This window comes from Danio rerio, chromosome 21 (genome assembly GCF_049306965.1).
Source record: "Danio rerio strain Tuebingen ecotype United States chromosome 21, GRCz12tu, whole genome shotgun sequence".
Classification (NCBI taxonomy): Eukaryota; Metazoa; Chordata; class Actinopteri; order Cypriniformes; family Danionidae; genus Danio; species Danio rerio.
The window spans coordinates 11,512,147-11,528,334 of NC_133196.1; the positions used below are offsets into that span (position 1 = coordinate 11,512,147).

At 38.4% G+C, this 16,188-nt stretch overlaps 1 protein-coding gene across 19 annotated transcripts in view; it reads left to right on the plus strand.

Annotated features, from left to right (window-relative positions):
* LOC567670 (probable E3 ubiquitin-protein ligase HERC1) overlaps positions 1-15,573 on the plus strand; it is a 167,731-nt gene extending 152,158 nt beyond the window's left edge. For all 19 annotated transcript variants that reach the window (XM_073935797.1, XM_073935798.1, XM_073935784.1 and 16 more), the window contains exons 72-78: positions 1,023-1,192; positions 2,083-2,248; positions 2,328-2,404; positions 3,578-3,830; positions 8,565-8,717; positions 10,478-10,783; positions 13,319-15,573. In XM_073935797.1, coding sequence (XP_073791898.1) covers positions 1,023-1,192; positions 2,083-2,248; positions 2,328-2,404; positions 3,578-3,830; positions 8,565-8,717; positions 10,478-10,783; positions 13,319-13,504 — 1,311 coding nt within the window. In that variant the 3' untranslated portion in view covers positions 13,505-15,573. The remainder of the gene's footprint in view (positions 1-1,022; positions 1,193-2,082; positions 2,249-2,327; positions 2,405-3,577; positions 3,831-8,564; positions 8,718-10,477; positions 10,784-13,318) is intronic.
* The last annotated feature ends 615 nt before the right edge of the window (positions 15,574-16,188 follow it).

Here is a 16,188-nt window from a genome sequence, read left to right on the forward strand (position 1 = left end):
TGTCACTTTAAAAATGCACACATTTAACCTTTTAATGAAGGCATTCGACTGCTTTCCTAACTTTTTATGCTTATTTAAGACGAAATTAGTTGTGTTTGAAAAAAAACCCCACCAAGATCAACATCTTTCGATATTATTGTTAATAATTATGTGTGTATGTCTGTTCAGAAGCCAGACTTTCGCTCCGCTTCAAATCGTGTTTGTTTGCAAAACAGTGTCTATTTATCACTATGGAGCGTGTCAGCTGACAGTCATGTAGCATGACTATTTGAGGATTGCATATGAGAGGTGACGGCACCTGTTATAAAAAGGAAGGGGAATCTCGCCGTTTTAAGTGTTTTTGTGCCTAAACAAAGCGAAAGCACTGAACAGACTCAAATTTAAGAGCAAGGGGCGACCCCTGGTGGTTTGGCGGTATGGGTTGCATATAGGGATATCATATCGGTTGCATATCGGTTCTTTAATCTTCCTTGCCACCCTTCAGAGAAACACTGAAAATACTGGAGAAATATGGGTTAATACCTTTACCGGATGACAGCGTGATAGAACTGTGAAATACGAGAGAATCCCGGGAAAAATAGGAGAGTTGACAGGTATGGAGGACGCATGTCTCTCAAGAGAATCACAGCTGAATTGTTGAAAGTGTTTCAGAAAAAAAAAAAGCCTCTGCTTTCATCTAAAAACAAACTCTTGCATCTTCAGTTTGTTGTGTTAATATTCAGAGCACATGATCATAAAGATAAACAATAATAAACCCCCCCCCCCCCCACAGCCTTCTTTGCTCATATTCACCAAAGGTGCCAAAATGAATGGAGGCCACTGTACACTGCTGACGTTTCAGCGAAAAAAACAAAAACTATGCACTGACTTCCTGCCAAAATCCTTCTATCGTTTTCCCCGCTCAGCTGAATTTGTGTTCAGTGTGAAAGTGTTCTCGTTTTTACCTTTGGACTAATGGTTTTGTGTCGGTCGATATTAGGGCCGTTTTTGTCTGACAGTGTCATTCTCTGGCTGCTTTCCAGGTCAGTACTTCTCGCTACAGCTCAGGAACGGCCGCCATCGTACAGGGTCAACTCAGAGGCCTGCTGTCCCCGAAAGTCAACACCCTCCCTCTCGTTCGCACTATCGGCAGAACCATGACCCAGGGAAAGACCTATGGCCCTCAGATTACAGTCAAACGCATCTCCACCAGGTACAAGAAATTAGCCTTTAATCCCACTGCACGGCTAATTAAAAAAATAATGATTTGTTAAATGAAAATTGCTGTAACTTAGTTTATTTAAAGTGATACTTTTTATGTAGTTATTTTTAAATATTTCAATAGTAATATTTTGTAATTTGATGTATTGTATAATAATATTACAACAATACAAATATTAATAATTGAAATAATGTGATAATGTTCATATTAGTGTAATTAATTATAAAATATTTAAAATTGTTAAAATTATAATGATTATTATTGTTATTAATAATAAAAAAATAGTAAATTATAGTCAATTTAATGATTAAGTCAATGTATATTTTTAAAGTCAATGATATTAATATATAATAATAATAATAATAATAATAATAATAATAATAATAATAATAATGATGATGAATAAAATCATAATCTTAATAATAACCAAAATACATTTAATAAAATACATTAAGGAATTTAAAATGTTTTGTCTATTTCTTATTTTAATTCATACTTGGAAATACTTCATGATGTAAAACATTTAAAGTGAAATTTCTAGACCGGGAAAAGTCAACAGTCAATCTCAAAGTCAACAATTATCCCTAATGTTTATTCAATAAATAGCGGGGGATGGGGGGGGGGGGGGTATTTATGGAGCCTTGGAACATTTTTATGGATTGTAAAGGAAATCAGTATCGAAAAGGTTGAGAAAAACTGGTTTAGAGGAATAGGGGAAGTGTTGAAAATGCATTTATTTTTGACAGTGTTTTTACAGTAAACATCCAGTTAAATCTACAGATTTTATTTATTAATTAATTTATTTATTTTATAAAAATAAGATTTAAAAAATTTTAACTGATCACTTCTAAAACACTAACCTAACCTCCTCCAATCCACAGGGGGCGCTCTAGCAAGCCCATATTCGTGCAGATCGCCAAGCAGGTGGTGAACCTGAACCCCACAGAGCTGCGTCTGCCCTCTAGAGCATGGAAGGTGAAGCTGGTCGGAGAAGGGGCCGATGATGCGGGTGGTGTGTTTGATGACACCATCACTGAGATGTGCCAGGTAAATCCCGCTCCTTCTTCTGTTGACTGCATTAAAGAGGGTGGATTTTCATTCACACATTCAAAACTTTTTTTTTCAGGAGTTGCAGTCTGGTGTGGTCGACCTTCTTATTCACACTCCTAATAGCACCGCAGATGTTGGTAGTAACACCGACAGGTATGTTGTCAATGCTATTGCATAAGCAGAATGTAATAGATGACATATTCAGGGTTTCACTTTATTTTAAGGTGCCCTTGATACATTGTTTACCTAATCATTTAAAGACCCTGTGAAATTTTCATTTCTAGGGTTTGTTGCATGTAATTATGCAATATTAATTGATAATAATATAGTAAGTACATGTAACAAGGATATTTATGTTTATAGGCTATAAACAAGCTACATGTACAGCAGGTGACACTTTAATATGAGCATTACCGGTGTGCCTTGTACTGCAGCCGCTCTAAAGGAGTAAGAACGTGCTTTTTAGGTATGACCACAGTTTGTGACTATTTTTATAGGCTATAGGCTACTAAAGTATATAACAATTTAGTTTTTACATATAGTATTGCATTAACTTGCATAAAATTTTTTATAGTTTATATAGGCCTAAAGTGAACGCCTCAGTTCGATTCGGAAAGTCTTGAGTGATTGACAGCTAATATTAACCAATATAGCACCAGGGCAGACTGATTCAGCACGTTTTTAGATAAAAATCAAAACAGGTCTCACTAAAACCATTATGCAGTCGCACAAATGCTCCCAAATATATTATGAGGTCGCATAGAATAAATTTCGGGCGCGGATGCGACAAATTTGGTCGCAATTTCGAGCCCTGCATTGTGTTAGAGAATTCCACCTTCACGGCTTGAAGTTCACTTTTGATGGTTGATAAGTCATTGCCTAGCACAGACCGTAGTTTAGAGCGAAATATTTCTGCCAGATCCTGTCGTAGTGATGAGATTATTTCAGTTTTAAGACTCTGAATGTCACCTGAAGCCATATCAAGCTCAGTCCATTGACCCCCTCTGGCTGTATCACTTTCATCCGAGGTTGCGTTAGCTGTTGCAGGCCCCTGTTGCAATGGCTGCCCCTTTATTGCCTTTTGTTTTCATCTTTGTTGCACATCATTAGCTTAAAATAAACTCCATTAGGCACAATTATCTGCAGACACTTTGTATTAAGTAAAAATGTGCATTAATTCAAAAATCGCAAATTCTACAGGACCACTTAGCGAACACGTCCTACTCCATAGCTCACCTAACCGGAAGTCCTGGGTTTTTACTTCCATTAAATACACCATTACTGCAGCTTTGATTGTTTTTCCACTAACCTCCATTGTCTGGCCAGATTCTTGCTGAACCCAGGGGCCTTCTCGGATGATCACATAGTGCAGTTCCGCTTCTTGGGGATCCTAATGGCAGTGGCCATCCGAACCAAAAAGCCCTTGGACCTGCACCTGGCGCCGTGGGTCTGGAAGCAGATGTGCTGTATTCCTCTGGGAGCCGCTGACCTGGAGGAGGTGGATCTGCTCACGTACCGCTCTCTTCAGGGCATCTTACACCTGGACAGCAGCGTGATCAATGAAGAAAACTTCACAGTGGTGAGCCAGACAATCTAAAGAGGCTAGATTCACACAAGAAACTATATAGCCTTGTTTCCACTGTCAGCCAGTGGGACCCTCTTTAGAGCAGCATCATTTATCAGTGGTGAAAATGAATGACAACTAACATGTAGTAAAACAAACATTATATACCTTATGCAACTGTTTGCTCTAATGACGTAGACTCCAGTGTTGACATATGAACAGCAGTTTATGATAAAAAGAGTCATTTATTAAAGGATTATTTCACTATTCAGAAATATTTTTTAGGGGGCAATTTACTCACCCCTTTGTCATCTATAAAGCTGCACTGATACTGTAACGCCTGTTTTACACCGCAAGCGTCAGCGGCGCGTGAGCAGAGCGTGTGTGTTTTCGGCGTCCATGTTAACAGATTAGAGCTTTCATACCACACGCAGCAGCAGCGCGTCAGAGCGAGGCGTGAGCGTCGCCAAAGCAGCAGTGCAGCGATAGTTTCGGTGCTGGGTCTATTTTTGACGCGCTGCTCATGCTCAATTAAAGTGACAATGCATTGATAATGACCAAAACACATTGAATGACAGTAAAAAGTAACAATTTTACCCAATAAATGCGTTAATAATGTCAAATGGTTTATATATAGTCATTCAAACGAACTTAAATCGATTAAAAACGGCAACAAACATTTATTTAGGCCCGAAAACCAAATGTAAAACAATTTTATTATCAGTTTTGCTTAAGTTGCACACTAGTGTTGTTGGAGAGGGGAAATAGAATATTTACGGGATTTGTAGTCCATAGTGAAGTGTATTGTGGGTAGTGTAGTTCGACACGCATGCTGGATTATGTGAGCTCGCTGTGTTCTGTGCAGCTGAGCAGAGCAAGAAAGTTTTAATCGGCTTTGTTTTATGTTCACTCGAGCTATTCCTACCGGGAGCTGTTTGCACTGTGAACCTGACAACACGAAAATAAGTAAAAGAATGGCATGCATTGGTTACTTTTGTCCGTCTCATCATCTGCACGAGCATGAATTAACAAACTGTTATTCTGCCGCTGGACATCACTGAAGTGGAGAAAGCAACACTAGTTTGATCATGTATAAATATCATTATAACTATATTGTATAAATATGATTATAACTAGGTCTACAGCAACCTGATAATCAAAAAACAAATGACACGATATCACAGGCGATTGTCCTCTGACTGTAGACACTTCTCATATAAGTTAGCTTGGGAAGCATACAGTACTATTTGATCTATAAAATTTGTAAAATAAACATTTGCAGGTTAAAGAAACAGCATAGGGGGGGCTTTGGTGCAGATGAAAAGTTTAAAAAGTGTATTTGTGTATAGAGAGACATGGGTAACTAAATAGAATAGACAGAGATAGGTTGATCTCTGCAGCAGCTGCCGAAGAGCTGCGCGCTGCAGACGCAGCTGGTGTGAAAGGCAAACGCCTGCGTGCTGCTACTGCTCGACATACGCGGTGCTCACGCGCCGCTGACACTTGCGGTGTGAAACAGGCGTAAGTTGGACGTTTGGAAGTCCTAAGTTTTTCTCAAAAGTGCATTCAGGTTTTCCACTTACAAAGTCCGCCGTGTAAATAGCAAATGCGCCATGGCTCGAAGCAACTGACTCTTAAAGGGGATATGAGATGAGACATGTTAAAACACAGCCATAACTCATTAAGAGAATAAGCTCAAGCCTGTTAAACCATGCGCCACGGTGCAAACCGTATTTTTCATCCTTAAAAAAGCAAAAGTGGATTCGGACAAGCCCTTAATGCTTTTGTCCCATGCACTTTAGACTTTGCGCCTAGATTGTTAAAATGGAGCCCATTATCTTTCTTTGAAAAAGTGTACTTCCATTATGATGCTATTATGTTTATACTTGCATTACACAATGTGTGCCATGAATTGGTTTTAAAAGGACAATAATATTATTTATCGCAAAAAATTGTTGTGCAATATGTTGTACAACAAAAATTTATTATCATGACTAAGAATAACTGACATTAGCATTGTTTTTCAGATACAAAGTATGTTCACTTTGCATGTTTTTACATCAAAACAAACATTTTATGGTATTTTTATACTTTAGAAGTATAAAAAATTTACATACAACACGTTTAATTTGTTTTTGACCAAGAAAATTATAGAAATTAACATCCTGGATGATAAGAGGGTGTGTAAATTATCAGGAAATGTTCCTTCTGAAAGCGAATTAATCTTTTAAATTATTCCAGTACTGTAACTAAAACAAACATCATCATTATTTTACACCAAAAACTAAAACTAGTAGCCAACTTTTTATTTGCTTCTTTCCTGCATGCCTTTATTTTTGATAACATTATTACACAAGGTCCTTAAACCCAAATATAATAATGAATTTTAATGTTTGAATCCCATTTGGAAGGAATATGCATTTCTACTAAATGGCGTGATCTGAGCAGTTTCTCCCATCTCACTATATTGTATACTGTTATACTACTGTTATTCTTTCAGTTAAAGCAGTGGTTCCCAACCTTTTTCTTTGGGGCCCCCCCATAAACATATACAAACATTGGAGCCCCCCCACCATATAAATACACACGCACGCACGCACACACATATGTACTGTGTGTATATATATATATATATATATATATATATATATGTGAGTGTGTGTGTGTGTGTGTGTGTGTGTTTGTGTAATATTAATATATAGTAATATGTATAGAAAATATTAATTAATCAGTTTTAACTTGTCTTGGCCTTCAATAAAACCAAAATTTAGGTAGGCTTTGTCATACTGTCTAATCTTCGCCTCTGAAGAATCACAGCATTTACGTTTGTCTGCCATTTTTGTTTTGATTTTGCCTTTATGACACATTGACAAGCAGATTGCCAGAGTGAGCAAAATTTAAATAATTATTTAAAGTTATTTATTTTAATTATTTTCACTATTATGTTGGAATTTTAAGCATGTGTTTAGATTATTTTTTGGGCTGCTCGATTTTGGGAAAAATCATAATCACGATTATTTTGGTCATAATTGTAATCACGATTATTCAAAACCATTGCCAGTTAAAGTCAAAATTATTAGCGCTCCTGAGATTTTTTTTTTTATAAATATTTCCCAAATTATGTTTAACAGAGCAAGGAATTTTAACAGTATTTCCTATAATATTTTTTCTTCTATTTGTTTTATTTTAGCTAGAATAAAGACAGGTTTAAATATTTTGAAACCAATTTAAGGTCAATATTATTAGCCCCCTTAAGCAATATATATTTTTGATTGTCTGCAGAATAAACTACCGTTATAATGACTTGCCTTATTACTCTAATTAAGCCTTTGAACTGCACTTTAATCTGAATGCTTGTATTTTGAAAAATATCTAGTAAAATATTATGTGCTGTCATTATAGCAAAGACAAAAAGAAATCAGTAATTAGAAATGAGATATCAAAACTATTATGTTCAGAAATAAGTTAATAAAATATTCTTTCCATGAAACAGAAATTGGGCAGGAAAAGGTTTGCTTATATTCAAGAGGGCTAATAATTCTGACTTCAACTGTATACATACAGTTATTTTCCACCCTGCAATGGAAAGAGAAATAAATACAATAGAAAAAAAATATGAAACAAACTGTGCTTTAAGCATCTTCACTGTAAGAAAAACACTTTAGCTACAGCAGTCCTTCAGTCAAGAGCAGCAAAGGTTTTCTCGTTATGTTTGTTTAATAATAATAAAAACAGGCGGCAGAAGGATAATAGCGCGCTGTATCTTTAATGGTTTCTCTTTCACGTCTTTTGATCCTCAACTCGTTTGTTTATTACACAAATGAGGGTTAATGTAAATAATCACTAAACACCGCGTTTTGACACCTATTTGACCATTAAAGCGTTCACGTTAAGATGACTTTAGATGTCTGCGCTCCTCTGCTCGTCTCAGTGTGTGAATGAGAGTGAATGCTGACCGGCCGCATATGCTTCTGACTGCGTGATCGTGCTGCACACACACATAAGCTCTTTCGCGCTTTTAAGAGCAACACGTGTACAACTGTGGCGAAATATGATGCAATAATCATTTATCTCGATTAATGCTTTTTATAATCGTTTGAAACCGAAATCTAAATCGGATTTTCGATTAATTGCAAAGCCCTTTATAATAGTGGACCATTTTTATGCCTTTTTCTACCTCAATACTTATCCTCTCCCGCGCCCCCCCTGTGAACTCTGGCGCCCCCCTTAGGGGGGCGCGGACCCCAGGTTGGGAACCACTGAGTTAAAGCAACAGAGGGAGCTCGTGCTGAGAAAACTGGAGTTATATGCATATAAAACCATATACGTTAACCGATAACTCGTGATCATGCAGATGTGGACGTCAGATATCAACAAAGACACTGAGAAGTGACACCACACATGTATGATTGATTGAAGATTTATCTTAAAGCAGTCTCTGGAGTTTTCATAAACGTATTGTGTATTTATTATGGCATTTGTTAGCATAAGTAGGCTTTAGCATTACAAATCGTTATATTTTGGGATCAGAATCCTCATCAGATTGCAATCAGGGTTATTTCAGCAATCGCAGGTGTCTGAAATTGTTTTAATTGTTGATGTTGGCTGATATGAAAACATTGGGAAGGAAGTCTGATTAAGCCCTGGAAGTGACAGTGGAAACTGATACGCACTAGCACACTCGCTTTAGGCCCGACACTGCAAATGCTGCTAATGTGTTTTTTTTTTTTTTTTTCCTGTATTTTGTAGATGATCCCTCTGGACTCGTTTGTGGCTCACAGCGCTGACGGTACACTGGTTCCAGTGATTCCTGGTGGGCACAACCTGCCTCTCACTTTCTCCAACAGGAATGATTATGTGGAGAGAGCTCTGCATTACAGACTGCATGAGATGGACAGACAGGTATCGTTTACTTGAAAATTAAAGTGTTGTCTTAATGTGCTTAGATACTGCCAATTCTTTTTTTATGGAAAAACACAATAATGTCACAGATTGGTAACTAAAAAAAAAAGTGAAGTATCGAGTGAACTATACAGGGTGGGCCATTTATATCGATACACCTTAATAAAATGGGAATGGATGGTGATATTAATGTGTATGTGGCACATTAGTATATGTGAGGGGGCTTGTAAATAAATCATGAAAGTATAAAGTTACGTTTAAAACCAAGCACACCATTGTTTTTCTTGTGAAATTCCCAATACATTTATTAAGGTGTATCCATATAAATGGCCCACCCTGTAGATTTAAAAAAAGGAGGGGGAAAACAATTTGAAGAATTAATTTTGAAGGGAAAAATTTGTGAAACATTAATTTTTCTTTACATTTTTGGTCTTGGTTTTATTAGGCAAAACAGTGTATACACAGTACATGTAAAACATTGAATTACTTATGTCAGATTTCTTAAAATGATGCTAAAACTAAACATTTGGAGTGTATTATCTGGTCTCAAAATGAACAAATGTGAACTAAAAGAAAAACAAAAGATTAAACAAAATTAATGGAATATTAAATAATCGTATTGCTAACTTCGGCCAACAGTGCTGTTATGCTAGCATATTGCAGATGTTAGTGTACTAATACCACAAATTCAACACAACGCGAGTTATATGAAATCAACTTGATGCAAAACAAATGAAATAAATACATTTTAAAAACTACTAATAGATATCACCAGTTTATTGGTTGCAACAATAATTGGAAATGTCTATATATTCTCTCTTAGGGACCTTAAGTGCAGCAGAAATTTGTTGTAACCTTGGCCAGATCTGTGCCTTGCCGAAATTCTGTCTCTGAGCTCCTCAGGCAGTTCCTTTGACCTCATGATTCTCATTTGCTTAGACATGCATTATGAGCTGTAGGTCTTATATAGACAGGTGTCTGTAGCTTTCCTAATCAAGTCCAATCAGTATAATCAAGCACAGGTGGACTCAAATGAAGGTGTAGAACCATCTCAAGGATGATCATAAGAAATGGACAGCATCTCAGTTAAATATATGAGCGTCACAGACAATAGTCTGAATACTTATGAGTAGGGCCAGACGGAATCTGCAGACGTTTTTTTGCTATTTCTGCGGAGAATTTTGGTAAAAATCTGTGGATTTCTGCGGAATTATTTTGGGAGTATCCAACGGAGTATCATAACTAAAACCTTAATATATTAAATAAAAAGTTATAAATTACTAAATAAAAACTGAATAAATTCAGATTTACACATTTACTCAAATAAATAAACAGAATTATTAATGGGCTAAAAATCTTTAGTAATCTGCGGAATTCTGTGGAAAATATGCGGATTTCTGTGCGCACAGATTCCACGTGGGTCTACTTAGGACCATGTGATATTTCAGCTTTTTTTTTTTTTAAATCTGCAAAAATGTAAAAAATCTGTGTTGTCCTGTTAATATGGGGTGTTGTGTGTACGTTAATGAGGAGAAAATAAACTTAAATGATTTTAGCAAATGGCTGCAATATAACAAAGAGTAAACAATTTGAAGGGCTCTGAATACTTTCCGTACCCACTGTATGTATGAAAAAGCAAAAATCCCCAAATCTCTGGTGCTTGAAAAAAATCTCACCTTAATCGGATGCTGTTTGTGTGGCTGTGCTGTATATAATAATAGCGTCAGTAAGTCAGTGTATGTGTGTGTGTGTTGCTGTAGGTTTCAGCAGTGCGGGAGGGCATGTCCTCCATCATCCCAGTTCCTCTGCTGTCCCTCCTCACGGCTCGACAGCTGGAACAGCTGGTTTGTGGCCTGCCTGAGGTCTCGGTGGAGATGCTGAAGAAGGTGGTCCGATACCGGGACATCACCGACAGTCACCAGCTCATTGGCTGGCTGTGGCAGAGCCTGGAGGAATTCACCAATGAGGAGAGAGTCCTGTTCCTGCGCTTCGTCTCCGGACGCTCCAGACTGCCTTCCAATCCAGCAGACATAACTCAGAAGTTTCAGATCATTAAAGTTGATCGGGTAAGGCCACTGGGAATTGTAGATTATTTTTATAATAATGAATAACAGATAACAATAGAATATATCAATCATTTGATCATTATTTAGAGCAATTAGAATATTTATTTGCCTATTTTTTTCTGAAAGAAATGTCTTGCAGACCAAGTTTACATGATCAAAAATAAATGAAAACCAGTTATAGTGAAATATTAATATTTATATTATATATTAAAATGTACAGTAATTTAATCCCAATATCAAACTCGTAGCAGTGTGATGTGGCTGTGTATCATCATTGTATATCATCACACATGCCTCCAACTATTGCCGATATACAGCCCCATCACACTGCTACTCGTGTGATATTACTCATTTATATATTATTCATATTTATAGGAAGGTTGTTTGTTTATATCAATCTTGCTAGTAGATTTTGGCCCAATCCCAATTTTATTTTTCTGCGAAATTTAGCAGTTTTTTTAAAAAAGCATGACGGTAAAACACGAAAGCTGTAATGAATGTATAAATTTGTGGATCTCTTCCGGGTGCAGCTATGCTGCTATTGTAGCTGGTGTAATGTGGTAAATTTTCTTACCCCTTGGTTTCAAGTGTGGTCCTGAAAAATCTCTCTTTCGAGGGGTATGTAGCCCTTCCCCCGAGCCCTATGCATTCAAGCTAAAGAGAATTGAGACACCTCTACCCCCTTCACGTGAATGCGCAAAACGAAGGGTTGGGGTAAGGGGAAGGGCTAAGGGGTGGAATTGGGATTGGGCCTTAGGGTGCTTTCACACCTAGACTTTTGTTTCGGAACCTGTCTCGTTTGCCCAGTGAGCGCGGTTTGTTTGGCATACAGTATGTGAAACCTGCAATCACGCTCAGATGCGAGCCAAATCAATCTGTCCGAGATCGCCTGAATGAGGTGGTATCGGCTCGATTGAAACGAACTCAGGCAGATCAATTGTAGAGAGAAAGCGATACAATCCGAGCCCGGGTATATCACAGTGTTTTATAGATATGTAATAGGCATACGGCTATATGAAGACGAAGATAGAATTATGAGTAGGGCGGGAGGTCATTCTAGGCATCTCAAGTATCCCTGAAGTTCTGGGATTCTCCAGCAAATGCACAGAGACTTCTGGATGCCCGCAAATGAGTGATAATCTCTCGGAAATCGTGTGTCTCCCTCCCGGCCCTCAAATACGTCACGCACCCTTAATCCAGGCTTCACCCCTCCCCACTGCATCCCTCCTCGCTCTTCAGACATGTCGCTCGCACCCTGTCAACAACCATCCCCCCCAACGGTCTTCACATAAGCCAGCCTCCAGTTTTTATATATTGTCTACCAATATGAGGAGAGTTTACTCGCTCATGACTTGTTTTAGCTATTTTGGTCCGTTTAGAAACTTTGCCGTGTAAAAGCAAAACCGCACCAAGAACAAAGAGCAACAATGTAACAATTTTTATCCCTGTTTCGGAACCAATGAATAGATTCACAGGTGTGAAAGTACCCTTAGGGTGCTTTCACACCTGTGAATCGATTCAGTTTTTCTGAAACAGAGATTACAATTGTTACATTGTTGCTATTTGCTCTTGGAGCGGTTCGCTTTTACATTGCAAAGTTTCTAATCAGACCAAAAGAGCTAAAACAAGTCACGTGCGAGTAAACTCTCCCTACATTGGTCAGAGTGTCAGGGTTTATTTTGCAGCGTCCCGCTCAGCTGTCAGGAGAGGTGGTGGTTTGGTGGTGATTGACAGGGTGCGCGCGCGACGTGTCTGAGGAGAGACGCGGTGGGGAGGGGTGAGAAGGGTGCGCCACGATGCCTATTTGAGGACCGGGAGGGAGACGCGTAATTACCGGGAGATCATCACTCATTTGCGGGCATCCGGAGACTCGCGAAACTTCCCGCCCTACTCATAATTCTCTCTTCATATAGCCGTATGCCTATTACATATCCATAAAACACTGTGATATAACAGCGCTCGGATCAGATCACTTTCTCACTGCAATCGAACCGCTCCAGGGTTCGTTTCAATCGAGCCGAGACCACCTCATTCAAGCGATCTCGAAGCGATTACTTTGGTCTGGAACAGAGCGCGATTGCCTTGTTCACATATGCCAAATGAACCGCTCTAACTGGGCAAACGAGATACGTTCAGAAACAAAAGTGTAGGTGTGAAAGCACCCTTAGTAACTAAAAGGAACATTAAAAAAAGTTACAAAATTGTCTATTTCAATTTGGGATAAGTTAGTGGTCATTTTTGTTAATTATTTATTGTGGGTCCATGCTAAGGTTAGACTTCGGTTTATTTTTATTTTTTGTAAAACAAAGGAAAAGAATAAAGTGATTAATAAATGGACCCAATTTCAAGGGGTTGTGCTTTTGATTTATTTATGTTACCTCCTTGACCCCCTAGACCAGGCTTGTTTATCTTCTAGTTATCTAATTTAATAACCTGGCTAATAAAGGAGCCTAGATGATAGTGAGCCAGTCATGCTGTACCACTGTATACTGTACTAAATATTGATACTGCACTCTCTTGATGTTCGGTCAACAGCCTGTGAACGGTCTTCCTACAGCTCAGACGTGCTTCTTCCAGCTCCGCCTTCCTCCCTACACAAGCCAGGCCATTCTAGCCGAACGCCTGCGCTACTCCATACACAACTGTCCCTCCATTGACATGGACAACTACATGCTGTCACGCAACACTGACCCGGCGGACGCCTCTGACACTGAATACTGACCCGCAAAAAAAAACAAAGCACAAAATAACAAACTCATACAAGCCTGCAGTTGTACTTCCTTCTCACACTTGCAATACAATTCTCAGTCGCAAAAGCCTCATTTGTATTCTCTGCAGTACCCAGAATGCACTGCAGGCGTCAGTTCTTCCACCAGGTCAAAGGGAGATTATTTAAGGAATTAAGGTGTTTATTCAATTTTGTGTCATATTCATGTTTCTGAATGTTCCTCAAACTCTATAGTACACCATTACAAGCTCTGTGCCTGGAATGGTCGCGCGGTTTCTCTTGGCGTTAGCGACAGAAAGTGGGGTCGGTTTATAGGTGAGCACTCGGCAGCTAGCTTTCTGCCCCGGTTTATGCCAAAGGCTTTTAAACTACTGTACTGTACATGATACCTTCCGACTCGGTGGGGGGAAAAAACAACAACAAAACAAAGAAAGTACTGTGCGCCTGAGAGATTTGAGCCTCAGAGCAATCGACGTTAGGCTGCTGGGCGTTTGTATCAAGCTAGCTGGTATCTTACATGAATGTATACTTGCAAATGCCATGCACGTGTGCACTCAAACCTACTTTTGTTTGCCAAATAACTGTACACTAAATAGGGTTTAAAGGGTTGGATTTGCTAAAATGAAAAACTCTTTCATTTACTTACATCAGGGGTGTCCAAACTCTGTCCTGGAGGGCTGGAGTCCTGCATAGTTTAGCTCTAACTTGCACCAACACACCTGCCTGGAAGTCTAGTATACCTAGAAAGAGCTTGATTAGGTGGTTCAGGTGTGTTTAATTAGGGTTGGAACTAAAATATGCTGGACACCGGCTCTCCAGGACCGAGTTTGGACACCACTGACTTACATTAATGTTGTTCCAAACATAAGTTGTTCACTTTATGAACAGAAATGAAGACTTTTGTAATAAAATCTAAGAGATTTCTGACCCTCTATTGTAAAGTCCTGAATTCCTGATGCTTCAGAAAACTTGTTTTGAAGAGAGAATTTTGTTTAGGCTCTTTTTCATGTATAAATATTGACCAATGAGCAATGTTTACATTCAGATTTGTTCACAGAAGCTCAGTCATGCTTGCTTGATGTAGAACCAATGAGATTTATTCTCATGCATCACATGGCACATTAGACGTTTGTTTTTGTGCAATTTAAGCTTGTTAATCCAAAAGTATTATTATTTTTCATTATATAAAAGCATCTATGTCATATTCATATGGATTTTGAAGTGTTTGATTTTAGTGAACTCATGGAAATCTCTCAAGTTTGATTCAAAAACATCTTTCTTATGTATTTGGAGCATCATGATGGTGATTAAATGACAGAATTTTCATTTTTGGCTAACCCATCATTGAATTTTAGCCTTTTTTGCAACTGTGAAGCAGCGTGTGGAGACGTGTGGTGATTTTTGTGTTTGCGCATTCTCACAGAGCGGGAGTGCTGGTTTGTTTTGCTATGCTGATCGATCATCAGTGTTATTACGTGTTTTTCGGGCTTGTATGCCTCAGTGCTGGATGTAAAACATGTTTGGACTGTTTTTACTCACACGACGAACGTGTGTTTGACAGAGGAGAGAGTCCTCTTTACTCTAGAAGCTTTGATGACTTCTGTATGCAGTGGTTTACATTATTGCTAAATTATTGTTCTTTTTTTTGTCCTGAAAATATTTATCTGAGTGAGCTTTTTGTGTCGGAAAAGAGAAGGATGAGGACTAATGTGGCTGTTGCGCTGTTTTGCACTTTAGACCTGTATGCATTGCGCTTTAGCATAAGAGGAAAATCTTATTCACTATAATATTTACAGATTTCAGACTCTTTATCTAGAGATTCTCTTAACCCGAGCCACTACTGATATACAGTAAATAATTGTTTTTGTTGAAATGTTGAATCTCGACAATGAAAGAATTCAAGGTTGATCCATTAGGCTACGATATGGTGGTATTTCACGATCCTCAAATTACAAATTAAGCCATAAAACAAGAAAATCTCCATAAACTGTATGATATCTCTGGGCGATGGCCTCTCAGATGGAAGATGCACTGTACTGTAAATTAAATTTTGTGTATAGACTTTGGTGTCGGCTTGGTAAGTTATTTTAATATGATCATATTTGTTCTTTTCTGAATATATAAAGAAAAGCTAGGTGTTGCTCTTCTTAAATGTTTTCCTGTTTATGTTACAGCCATTCTAGTGCAGTCAGATTCTCCAGTTTCCACAGACAAGACCAGGAAATGCTCCTCCATTTCTTCTGACATGATTGACTATATCTGGAGAACTGGAAGTGGTACTTCAGAAATGCTATAGAGACAAAATGTCAGGTAATTCATATGTGGTACATACAGAAAAGCTGTGCTGAACAAACTGGTATATTGTAATGCGTTTTCTAACCCATAACATTTTTAATGCAGTTCTTTAAAGTGAAATACAAGCATTTCAAGAGTTCACACTTAGCTGATGATCCATCAAAAGCTTACTTGGCATGCTGACCAGGGAGAGAGCCTTGAGCTCAAGGGATCCTCGAGCCCAGGGCTCCCTCCCGTTCGCCGAGCGAGAGGAAAGCTTGAGCTCAGGTAGATCTCTAAAACTCCCCGGCTGCAGTAGCTAAGGGAAACACTTGAGGAAGAAGGGAGCTAGACGAGTGCCTGATTGCTAAATCTGTTATGCCCTATGGATATCTTTGGATGG